Here is a 12,343-nt window from a genome sequence, read left to right on the forward strand (position 1 = left end):
GGAGAAGGGGGTGGGATTATGGACATTGGGGAGGGTATGTGATTTGGTGAGTGCTGTGAAGTGTGTAAACCTGGTGATTCACAGACCTGTACCCCTGGGGATAAAAATATATGTTTATAAAAATAAAAAATTAAAAAAAAAAAAAGATGATCAACATGACTAAACATCAGAGAAATACAAACGAAAACTACATGAGCTATTACCCCACATATGTCAGAATAGCTATCATCACACTATTTTGTATTTTAATCCCAATATATCTAAAATACAGTGCTATATTAGTTTCAGCTGTACAATACAGTGATTCAACAATTCCATACATCATCCATTGCTCACCACAAATGCACTGTTTAATCCCAACCACCTATTTACCTCATCCCCTCACCCCCTTCCCATTTGGTAACCAAAAGTTTGTTTTCTATATTTAGAGTTTGTTTCTTGGTTTCTTTCTTTTTCCTTTCCTAATTTCTCTTGTTTCTTAAATTCTACATATGAGAGAAATCATATGGTATTTGTCTTTCTCTAACTCACTTATTTCATTAGCATTTTACTCTCTAGCTCCATCTGTGTCATTGTAAATAGCAAGATTTCATTCTTTTTTATGTATGAATAATATTCTATCATACATATATGCCACACCTTTACCTATTCATTTATTGATGTATACTTGGGCTGCTTCCATAATTTGGCTATTGTAAATAATGCTGCAATAGTGCAATTAGTGTGATTACTAGACTGTAGGGAAGTCATATTTTTAACATTGTGAGGAACTTCTATACCACTTTCCACAGTGGCACCAGTTTGCATTCCCACCAACAGAGCAAGAGGGGTCCTTTATCTCCACATCCTAGCCAATGTTTGTTGTTTATTGTGTTTTTTATTTGAGCCATTCTGACAGGTTTGAGGCGATATCTCATTATACTTTTGATTTGCATTTCCCTGATGACTAGTGATGTTGAGTATCTTTTTGTATGTCCATAATCCATGTGTATGTCTTTCTTGGAGTAATCAACATAAAATTCACACATTATATAAAAATTAACTCAAAATGGACCATAAAAAATGAAAATTAAAAATGGACCATAGAAAACAAAATTAAAATGTAAAACCATAGGGACGCCTGGGTGGCTCAGTTGGTTAAGCAGCTGCCTTCGGCTCAGGTCATGATCCCAGCGTCCTGGGATCAAGTCCCACATCGGGCTCCTTGCTTGGCAGGGAGTCTGCTTCTCCCTCTGCCTCTGCCTGCCATTCTGTCTGCCTGTGTTCATGCTCTCTCTCTCTCTCTCTGACAAATAAATAAAAAAATCTTTAAAAATAAAATAAAATATAATATAAAACCATAAAACTTTTAGAAAAAAATCACAGAAGATCTTCAGGATCTAATATAGGCAATGAGTTCTTAAACTTCATACCAAAAAACATATTCCATAAAATGAAAAATTGAAAAATTTGACCTTCTAAAACCTTTGTTAGAAGACTGTTATTTGAGAGAGAGTGAGAGAGCACAATCAGGGGGAGTAGCAGAGGGAGAGGGAGAAATAGCCTCCCCAATGAGCAGGGAACCTGATGTGGGGCTTGATCCCAAGACCCTGTGATCATGACCTGAGCTGAAGGCAGCTGCTTAACTGACTGAGCCACCCAGGTGTTTCTGACCTCCTCAAACTCAAAAAGTTTTACTCTGCATAAAACCCTTGAGGAGGACAAAAAAGACAAGCATAGACTGGAAGAAAGTCTTTACGAAATACACATCTGACAATGGACTATTACCTAGAATATATAAAGAACTCTCGAAAGTCAACAGTTAAAAATCCAAACAACCCAGGGGTTCCCTGCTCAGCAGGGAGTCTGCTTCTCCCACTGACCCTCTCCCTGCTTGTGTTCCCTCTCTCATTGTCTCTCTGCCAAATAAATAAATAAAATCTTTTTTAAAAATCCAAATAACACAATTATAAAACAGGGAAAAGACATGAACAGACCATTCACAGAAGACGATATACAGGTGGCAAATAAACACATGAAAAGATATATAACATTATTAATCATTAGGGAAATGCACAATGAGATAACATGACACATAATCAAAATGGCTAATAAGTAGTAGTAACACTAAACACTGGCAAGGATGTAAAGAAACGGGACTAATCATACATTTCTGGTGTGAATTTCATCCACTATTTAAAATAGTATGGGAGTTTCTTACAAGACTAAACATGTACTTACTAATATGCTCAGCACTTTTGGATACCTATTCCAGAGAAAGAAAACTTATGTCCACAATAAAAACCTGTACATGGATATACATAACTCCTTATTTGCAAAAGCCAAAAACAAGAAATGACTCAGATGTCCTTCAACATGTAAATAGTTTTTAAAACTGTAGTACATTCATACCAGGGTATACTATTTGAGAATAAAAAGAATCAAACTATTAATTCACACAACTTCAATGGATCTCTGAGGAATTATGCTGACTGAAAAAAGCCTATCTAAGAAGTTTATATCCTGCATTATTCTATTTATATAACATTCTTGAAATAGCAAAAATATAGGTTAAAGAATAAACTACTAGTTGTCAAGAATTAGAAAAAGAGGGAAGGAAGTTGCTGTGGGTATAAAAGTATAATACAAGGAAAGGGATACTTGCAATGGAATATCTTAACAGTTAGTCATCACATTAAGATACACATGTGTTAAAACTTCATATAACACTATATAAATTAGTGCATGTAAAACTGGTAAAATCTGCATAATGTCAATAGATTTTATTAAAGTCAATTTCCTGACTATATATTGTGCTATAGTTATACAAAATGTTCTTTTTGGGATAAAGAGTGTAAATTGTACATTTAAGTCCACAGTGTAAAATTTAAAAATTTTACAAAATCAGTGAAACTTAGTGAATTGATGTGAACTTCAGGCTACCACTAACAGAGACAGTAACTAGAAAATAAAGGAAAGAAAGAAACTTTGGTGGACTAAGTGATTAATTCAGTTCAGGTATATTTTTCCTGAAATGCCCATATTAGCATTCTTCACTTACTTTCACATATTCAGACTTGTTACCTTCCTAAATATGCAACCTAAAGATTTTGGCATAATGTGAGTATTTTCAAATCATTTGTTTCATATTGCAATATATAAATGTATCAAATCAGAGATGCCTGGATGGCTTAGTCGGTTAAGCCTCCTATTCCTGATTTCAACTCAGGTCATGACCTCAGAGTCATGAGATCAAGCCCCATGTTGGGCTTCGTGCTGAGCATGGAGCATGCTTAAAAAGCTCTCTCCCTCTCCCTAGGGCCCTCCCCACCACTTGTGTGCTCTCTCTTAAAAAAAGTATCAAATCAACATGTTATACATTTTAAACTTATACAATGTTATAAAACAATTCTATCTGAATTTTTTTTAAAACCCTTCTTAGAATTTGAGGTTAAAATTTTTGTCTTGTTTTTATTTTTTAAAGATTTTATTTATTTATTTGACAGAGAGAGAGATCACAAGTAGGCAGAGAGGCAGGCAGAGAGAGAGGGAAGCAGGCTCCCTGCTGAACAGAGCCCAATGTAGGGCTCAATCCCAGGACCCTGAGATCATGATCTGAGCTGAGGACAGAGACTTAACCCACTGAGCCACCCAGGTGTCCCTTGTCTTTTTTTAAAAAAACAACAAAATTGTTTATGCACAAAACAAAATAATGAAGCTCTAACACAACATACTTTCTCAGGCTGGAAATGTAGTTGGAGTTGGACCATTTGGAGAAACTGGCATAGTAACCACACCAGCAACTGTGCCATCAGTAGTACCAACACTACATGAAGTTGAAAACAAAGTTCCTGCCAAACTGGCATCATCTTGCATTGCTATTCAATGGGAGGAACCAGATTGTCATGGCTCTCCAATCACTGGATATAACATTGAATATGGAGACAGAAAAATTTTGTCTGTTGAAAGAGTAACAGAGTGTATTCTGAAAAATCTACAGCCTGATACTACATACAAGTAAGTTGCTTATATCTTACTTTGGGTAGATGAAGTTTTTTCAGAATTTTGAACAAATCTACACTTCTTTGTTTTATATAATCTACACATTTTTGAAAGAGAATTTTAGAAAAAAAATGTTTTAGAAAAAAATTGGCATTACTAAATCTACATTTTTTTGTTTTATATAATCTACACATTTTTTGAAAGAGAATTTTACTATTTTAGAAATATTTGGCATTACTAAGAGCCAGTTCCTCCTCATCAAAGATCGTCAATACTGATTATGCAAATTCAAGATTTGGGCCTCAAAAACTTGTCTATACTAATCATTATAATATGATGGTCAATATTCTTTCACGGGATGACTAAGGGCATAGTTTAAATGTAGAAATTTATTTTCATTTTTTAAATCCAAATAGTTTAATTTGTTTTTGTTTTGTTTTTGTTTTACCACTAGAATCAGAATTCAAGCTATCAATCATTATGGACTAAGCCCTTTTAGCCAATCAATAAGAACCAAAACCAAGCCACTACCACTTGATCCTCCTCATCTTGATTGTGTGGTCTATAGACACCAGAGCCTCAAATTGAAATGGGGTAACTCTTCAAGCAAAGGATTACATTCCAACCTTATAAGCTACAATTTGTTAATAGGAGATCGATCTGGAAGGTAAGCTATTTGTACAGCTTTACATGATTCTAATAAAAATGTTTTAAAAATTTCCTATCTTAAACATAATCCAAAGTGGTTTCAGTGAACTGATAGATGTGAAAGCAGTACATTATCATGTTAGATATACTTTCTTAAATTCCTACTGGTAATTTAGCTATTTTTTCTCTCCCAGAACACTTCTTCCTTTATATAATACACATTAATACCAAGGAATAGAGTTTCCAAAGGAATATGAAAGTCAGCACCTTGCCATTATAATATTTACAAACTGATATTTTTTCCTTTTGTCTTGCACCCACCAGGCTTCAAGTTGGTTTATTTAGGCTTTACTGATGACCCAGTTTCAAGTCAGCTATGTAGAATTACTTGTACTTAAATGACCTTTGATTAATAATATAGCTTCTCCCATCTTGATTCCCACTCCCAGATTTTCTATCATTTACCATGGACCTTGTCAGACTCACAAAGTGCACAGACTGAGTGAGTATACAGAATACAAATTTAAAATCCAAGCATGTAATGAAGCTGGTGAGGGACCACTGTCTGGTATCTATACTTTCACTACAACCAGAACTCCACCACCCACACTTAAAGGTAAGTATTATAAGCCTGACAATGAAGGTTGCATTAATATGAGCTCTAATAGCTCATATATAAAAATCTCCAGTACAGTCTATTTTAAATGTTAAATAGCAAAAGACTCCAGTATTTAATTATGCATTCAAAGATCAATTTAGAATTTAATAAGAGGGATGCCTGGGTGGCTCAGTGGGTTAAAGCCTCTGCCTTCAGCTCCGGTCATGATCCCAGGGTCCTGGGATAGAGCGCTGCATTGGGCTCTCTGCTCAGTGTAGAGCCTGCTTCTCTCTCTCTCTCTCTCTGCCTGCCTCTCTGCCTACTTGTGTTCTCTGTCTGTCAAATAAATAAATAAAATCTTTTTTAAAAAATAGAGTTTAATAAGACTGAAAATTTTAATGTTTTACTTTTTAAAAAGTTTTTATTTAAACTCAAAAGTTAATGTACAGTATACTATTAGTTTCAGGTGTACAATATAGTGAAATACCCAGTACCCATCACAAGTACACTCCTTAATCCCCATGACCTATTTAGTTCATCACCCCACCCACCTCCTCTCTGGTAACCATCAGTTTGTTCTCTGTGGTTAAGAGTCTGTTTCTTCATTTAAGTCTCACTCTTCTTTTTCTTTGCTCATTTGTTTTGTTTCTTAAATTCCACATATGAGTAAAATATGGTATTTGCCTTTCTCTGACTGACTTATTTCACTTGGCATAACACTCTCTAGCTCCAACCACATCCTTGCAAATGGCAAGATTTTGTTCTTCTTGTAGCTGAATAATATTCCACTGTAAATAATACCGCTTCTTTATCCATTCATCAATTGATGGACATTTAGGATGTTTCCATAATTAGGCTATTGTAGATAATGTTGCAATTCACATCAGGGTGTATGCATCCCTTTGAATTAGTATTTTTATATTCCACAAGTAAATGTCTACTGAAAATGCTGGATCATAATGCAGCTTTTTTTTTTCACTTTATTTAAATTTTGTTAGTTAACATACAGTACAATATTAGTTTCTGGAGTAGAGTTCAGTGAATCGTTACTTACAATGTGACACAGTACATTAATGTGATACTGTATATTAACTTTTGAGTTTAAATAAAACTTTTTTTTTCATCACAAGTGACGTCTTTAATATCCATCACCCATCTAGCCCATCCTCCACCCACATTCTTCCATCCACCCTGTTTGTTCTCTAAAATTAAGGGTCACTTATAGTTTGTTTCTGTCTCTTTTTTCTTTCCCCCTTCCCATATGTTCATGTTTTCTGTCTTCAATTCTACATGAGTGAGATCACATGGTATTTGTCTTTCTCTGATTGACTTATTTCACTAAGCATAATATACTTTAGCTCCATCTACATCATAGCAAATGACAAGATTTCACTTTTTTTAAAAAGATTTCATTTATTTATTTGACAGACAGAGACCAGAAGTGGGCAGAGAGGCAGGCAGGGAGAGAGAGAGGGAGAAGCAGTCTCCTGCGAGCAGAGAGCCCGACGCGGGGCTCGATCCCAGGACCCCGAGATCATGACCTGAGCTGAAGGCAGAGGCTTTAACCCACTGAGCCACCCAGGCGCCCCCAAGATTTTATTTTTTGATGGCAGAATATTCTATTGTATAATATACTACTTCTTACTTATCCATTTATCAGTCAATGGACATTTGGGCTCTCTCCACAGTTTGACTACTGTTGATAATACTGCTATAAACAGTGGGTTGCACATACCCCTTCATATCTGTATTTTCATGTCCTTTGAGTAAATGCCTACTAGTAAAATTGCTAGATTGTAGGGTAGTTCTGCTTTTTAACTTTTTGAGGAACCTCCAAACTGTTCCCTGGAGTAGTTGCACCAGTTTCCATGCCCACCAACATGTAAGAGGGTTCCCCTTTCTTCATATCCTCACCAACACTTTTTGTTTCTTGTGTTGATTTTAGACAATCTGACCAGTTGTTTCTTGTGCCATTGGTCTTAGCCATTCTGTGGTGTGGTATCTCATTGTAGTTTTGACTTGAATTTCCCTGATAATCAGTGATGCTGAGCAACTTTTCATATGCCTGTTGGCCATTTGTATGTCTTCTTTGGAAAAATGTCTACTCATTTCTGTCCATTTTTAATTATTCATTTTATATGCTGAGTTTCATGAGACATTTATATATTTTGGATATTAACCTTTTATCGAATATGTCTTTTGCAGATACTGTCTCCCATTCAGTAAGTTGCCTTTTGGTTTTGTTGTTTCTTTTACTGTGCAGGAGCTTTTTATCTTGAAGTCTGAATAGCTTATTTTAAATTTTATTTCACTTGCCTCAGGAGATATATCTAGAAAAAAGTTGCCACAGCTGATGTAAAAGAATTTACTGCTTGTTTCTTCTTCTATGATTTTTATAATTCTTCTCTCACATTTAGATCTTTAAACCATTTTTAATTCATTTTTGTATATGGTATAAGAAAGTGGCCCAGTTTCACTCTTTTGCATGTTGCTATCCAGTTGTCCCAACACCATTTGTTGAAGAGAAGTTTTCCCATTGGATATTCTTTCCTTTTCTGTCAAAGAAAAACTGACAAAATTCCATTTAGTCATTGACCAATTTTCATTTCTGGGTATTCTGTTCTGTTCCATTTATCTATGTGCTTATATGTGTGCTAGTACCATACTGTTTTGATCACTACGGCTTTGTAGTGTAATTTCAAATCTGGGATTGTGGTAACTCCAGCATTTCTTTTCTTTTTCAAAATTGCTTTGGCAATTCAGGGTCTTTTATGGTTCCATATAAATTTGAGGATTGTTTGTTCTAGCTCTGTGAAAAATACTCATGGTATTTTGATGAGGGATTGCATTAAATGTATAGATTGCTTTGGGTAATATAGACATTTTAACAATATTTGTTATTCCAATCCATGAGCACGGAATGTCTTTCCATTTCTTTGTGTCATCTTCAGTTTGTTTCATTAATGTTTTATAGTTCTCACAGTACAGGTCTTTCATCTCTTTGGTTAGGTTTATTCCTAGGTATCTGACGGTTTTTAGTGCAATTACAAATGGAATGGATTCCTTAATTTCTTTCTCCTGCTTCATTATTGGTGTATAGAAATGCAACAGATTTCTGTACATTGATTTTGTATCCTGTAACTGAATCAGTTCTAGCTATTTTTTTGGCGGATTCTTCTCAATTTTACATATAAAGTATCATATCATCTGAAAAGAGTAAGAGTTTGACTTTTTCCTTGTTGATTTTGATGAATTTTATTTCTTTTCGTTTTCTGACTGCTGAGGCTGGGACTTTCAGTACTATGTTAAGTAACAGTGGTGAGAGTGGACATTCCTGTCTTGTTCTTGAAAATAGAGGAAAAGCTTTCAGTTTTTCCCCAGTGAAGAGAAGATTAGCCCTGGATTTTTCATATATAGTCTTTATTATGTTGAGATATGTTCCCTCTAAATCTACTTTATTCAGGGATTTTATCACAAAGAGATGTATTTTGTCAAATGCTTTTTATACATCCATTGAAATAATTATATGGCTCTTATCCTTTCTTTGAGTTATGTGGTGTATCACAGTGATTGATTTGGGAATACTGAACCACACTTGCAGCTCAGGAATAAATCCTACTTGATTGTGCTAAATGATTATTTTAATGTGTACTTGGACTCAGTTTCCTAGTTGTTGTTTTTTTTTTTTTTTGAGCACTTTTTGCATCTGTGTTCATCAGGGATGTTGGCCATTAGTTCTCTTTTTTAGTGGAGTCTTTCTCTGGCTTTGGTATCAGGGTACTGCTGGTTTCAAAGAATGAGTTTGGAAGTTTTCATTGCTTTTTTTAGAATAGTTTAAGAAGGAGGTGGATTAACTCTTCCCTAAATGTTTGATAGAATTCACCTGTAAAGCCATCTTGTCTGGATCTTTGTTTTGGGGGAGTTTTTTTATTACAAATTCAATTTTATGGCTGGTTATCAGTCTGGTCAAGTACTCTATTTCTTCCTGTTTTGGTCTTGGTAGTTTATGTGTCTAGGCATTTACCCATTTCATCCAGGTTGTCCAATGTACTGGAATATAGTTTTTCATAATCTTGTCTTAAAGTTGTATTTCTGTAGTGTTGTTTTTTAGGTTCTATATCATTTATTTTTGCTCTAATCTTTATTATTTTCTTCCTTCTGCTGGCTTTTAGACTTTCTGGTTCCTTCAAATGTAAGATTAGGTTGTCTATTTGCTTCTTGAAATAGGCCTTATTGCTATATACTTCCCTCTCATCACCAGTTTCGCTGCATCCCAAAGGTTTAAGACCACTTGTTTTTTCATTTTCATTTGTTTCCATGTATTATTTCTTCTCTGAATTCCTGTTTGGCCCTTTGTTTAACCTCTATGTATCTGATCTTTCCAGATGTTTTCCTTGTGGTTGACTTAAAGTTTCTTAGCAATGTGGTCAGAAAAAAAAAAATGCATAGTATGATCTCAATCTTTTTGCACTTATGGAGGCCTGATTTGTGACCTAGTATCTAATCTATTCTGGCTAATGTCCCATATGCACTTGAAAAGAAAGTGTGTTCTGCTGCTTTAGGGTGGAATGTTCTAAATTTATCTGTTAATACCGTCTGGTCCTGTGTGTCATTCAAAGCCATTGTTTCCTTATGCATTTTCTGCTTAGATGATCTGCCCATTGATGTATGTGGGGTGTTAAAGTCCCCTAGTATGACTCTATTATCAATTAGTTCCTTTATGTTTGTTATTGGTTTGTATATTGGGGTGATCCCATGTTGGGGGCATAAATATTTTCTAATATTAGATCTTCTGTTGGCTTGTACCCTTTATTATGATATACTGCCCTTCTTTATCACTTCTTACAGTCTTTAACGTCTAGTTTATCCAATATAATTATTGTAACTCTGGCTTTCCTTTGACATACATCTGTACAATAAATGTTTCTCCATCCCCTCGCTTTTAATCTGCAGGTGTGTTTATACCTAAAATGAGTCTCTTGGGATGCATGGGTGACTCAGTTGGTTAAGCATCTGCCTTCTGCTCGGGGTCCTGGAACTGAGCCCTATGTTGTGTTCTCTCCTCAGTGGGGAGACTGTTTCTCCCTTTCCCTCAGCCCCTCCCCCCGTTCATACTCATTCTCTCTAATAGACAAGTAAACTCTTTTTAAAAACTTAGAAAGGACGCCTGGGTGGCTCAGTGGGTTAAGCCTCTGCCTTCAGCTCAGGTCACGATCTCAGGGTCCTGGGATCGAGCCCCACATCAGGCTCTTGGCTCAGCAGGGAGCCTGCTTCCCCCTCTCTCTCTGCCTGCCTCTCTGCCTACTTGTGATCTCTGTCAGATAAATAAAAACTTTAAAAAAAATGTTAAAAAAAACTTAAAATAAAATGATTCTCTTACAGGCAGCATATCAATGGGCCTTGTGTTTTTTATCCATTCTCACACCTGATGTCTTTTTGATTGGAGCATTTATTCCATTCACACTCAAAGCAATTATTAATAGATATGTATGTATTGCCATTTTATTATCTGTTTTGTTGCTGTTTCTGGAGATTTCCTCTGATCCTTTCCTATCTTTTGGTCTTTCCACTCACTGAGTGAAAAATATTTAATATTTCTTGTAGGGCTGATTAGTGGTCATAAACTCCTTTAGTTTTGTTTGTCTGGGAAACTCTTTATCTCTCCTATTCTGAATGACAGCCTTGATGGATAGAGTATTCTTGCCTACAGATTCTTCCCATTCAGTACTTTGAATATACCATTCCACTCTATTCTCACTTGCCAAGTTTCTGTTGAGAAAACCCCAGCTAGCCGTATGGGCCTTCCCTTATAAGTTAAGGACTTCTTTGTCTTCTGCTTTTAATTTTTTTATGTTTCCCTTAGATCTCTTTCTATGGCCTTATCTTGTTCTTTCACTTGATAAATTCCTCTGTAATGGCATTTTGCCCAAGTCTCCTCCTTCTATTCTGTATTAGAAAAGTCACTTATGCTTCCTGCTCCTGAAAGTAACCACTTTATGAGGAAGAGGTCATGTGGTGTCCAGAATTCAGGAAGCGTATTTGGCATGTGCTGTGTGTACTCTGCTGTTCTCTGTTTTGTCTCCTCTATCCTTTGGGCCAGTCATCTGCAGAGGTTTTCCTTGCCTTGCCTTGCCTGGGCAGTGTTTGGGCTCTGACTTTAATGTGGAGAGTGCTAAGTGTGCTCTGATCTTCTTGTGAAATGAGACTTGATACTAACTTCCACTAGAACTGAGGCCTTGCAGAAATCTCTCATTGGGAGACATGTTCTGGGCAGAGGTTTGTGCTGATCTGATAGGGGGAGGGAGCTGCTGCACTGGTACTGAAACAAGCTTGACTGAGATGGGCAGAACTGCCAGAGCACAGGGGTGTGGGACTTGGTGTAAGCAAATTAGCCAGCCAGTATAGGTGGCTGTGTGTTTATGCTGAGTGGCCAGGGAGGGACATGGTGCCTGCCAGCTGCTTTGTTCACCAAGAGGTATCTTCATAAACACTGTCCCTCTTAGAAGCACTCCAAGAAGAGTGAATAGTCTCCCCTCCATGTGCCCCACACATTCTTCAGATCCCTGTCTCCTCACTGCATGCCTCTGGGTTGTTTGCCAGCATTCTCTCCAAGAGCAGAGCTCTACCCCAGCCAAGCCCACCGACCTTTAAAACTCCAGGCTTTAAGACTCACTGGTTGCAAGAACTCATGAAATTCAGCCCCTCTTGTTTTCCAACTCAACGGTTATGGGGAAACATTCTCCTTGTGCATTCCCCTGTGTGCCCCTCTCTCTCTAACCCTTCTCCATAACAAGGCAACCTCCTCTCCACAGCAGCCAAGATTCTTTTCTCCCCTAAATCATGTCTCCACATTTCCTACCTTCTTCAGTGTTGTTCTTCTCTCCTTTAGTTGTGTAGTTTGTTCTGTCAGTCTTTGGGTGGATTTCTGGGCTATTTAGGGTTATTTGATAGTTATCCAATAGTGTTAGTGGGATGTGACAAGCCTAGGGTCCTACTACTCTGCCCCCAAATATCACAATATTTTTAAAATGTCTTTGAAATCAACTAATCCAGCCAATCACTCTAGCACCACAGCCTTTTTTTTTTTTTTTTTTTTTTTTTTTTTTTTTTTTTTTT

General features: G+C 36.4%; 1 protein-coding gene across 1 annotated transcript in view; it reads left to right on the forward strand.

The window, feature by feature from the left end:
- The window catches only part of LOC132007088 (fibronectin type III domain containing protein 3C1-like), a 51,780-nt gene that overhangs the window by 37,072 nt on the left and 2,365 nt on the right, over positions 1–12,343 (forward strand). The window contains exons 22-24 of the mRNA XM_059385223.1: positions 3,722–3,996; positions 4,436–4,648; positions 5,079–5,245. Of these exons, the coding sequence (XP_059241206.1) occupies positions 3,722–3,996; positions 4,436–4,648; positions 5,079–5,245 (655 nt within the window). The remainder of the gene's footprint in view (positions 1–3,721; positions 3,997–4,435; positions 4,649–5,078; positions 5,246–12,343) is intronic.

Source organism: Mustela nigripes, chromosome X (genome assembly GCF_022355385.1).
Source record: "Mustela nigripes isolate SB6536 chromosome X, MUSNIG.SB6536, whole genome shotgun sequence".
Taxonomy (NCBI): Eukaryota; Metazoa; Chordata; class Mammalia; order Carnivora; family Mustelidae; genus Mustela; species Mustela nigripes.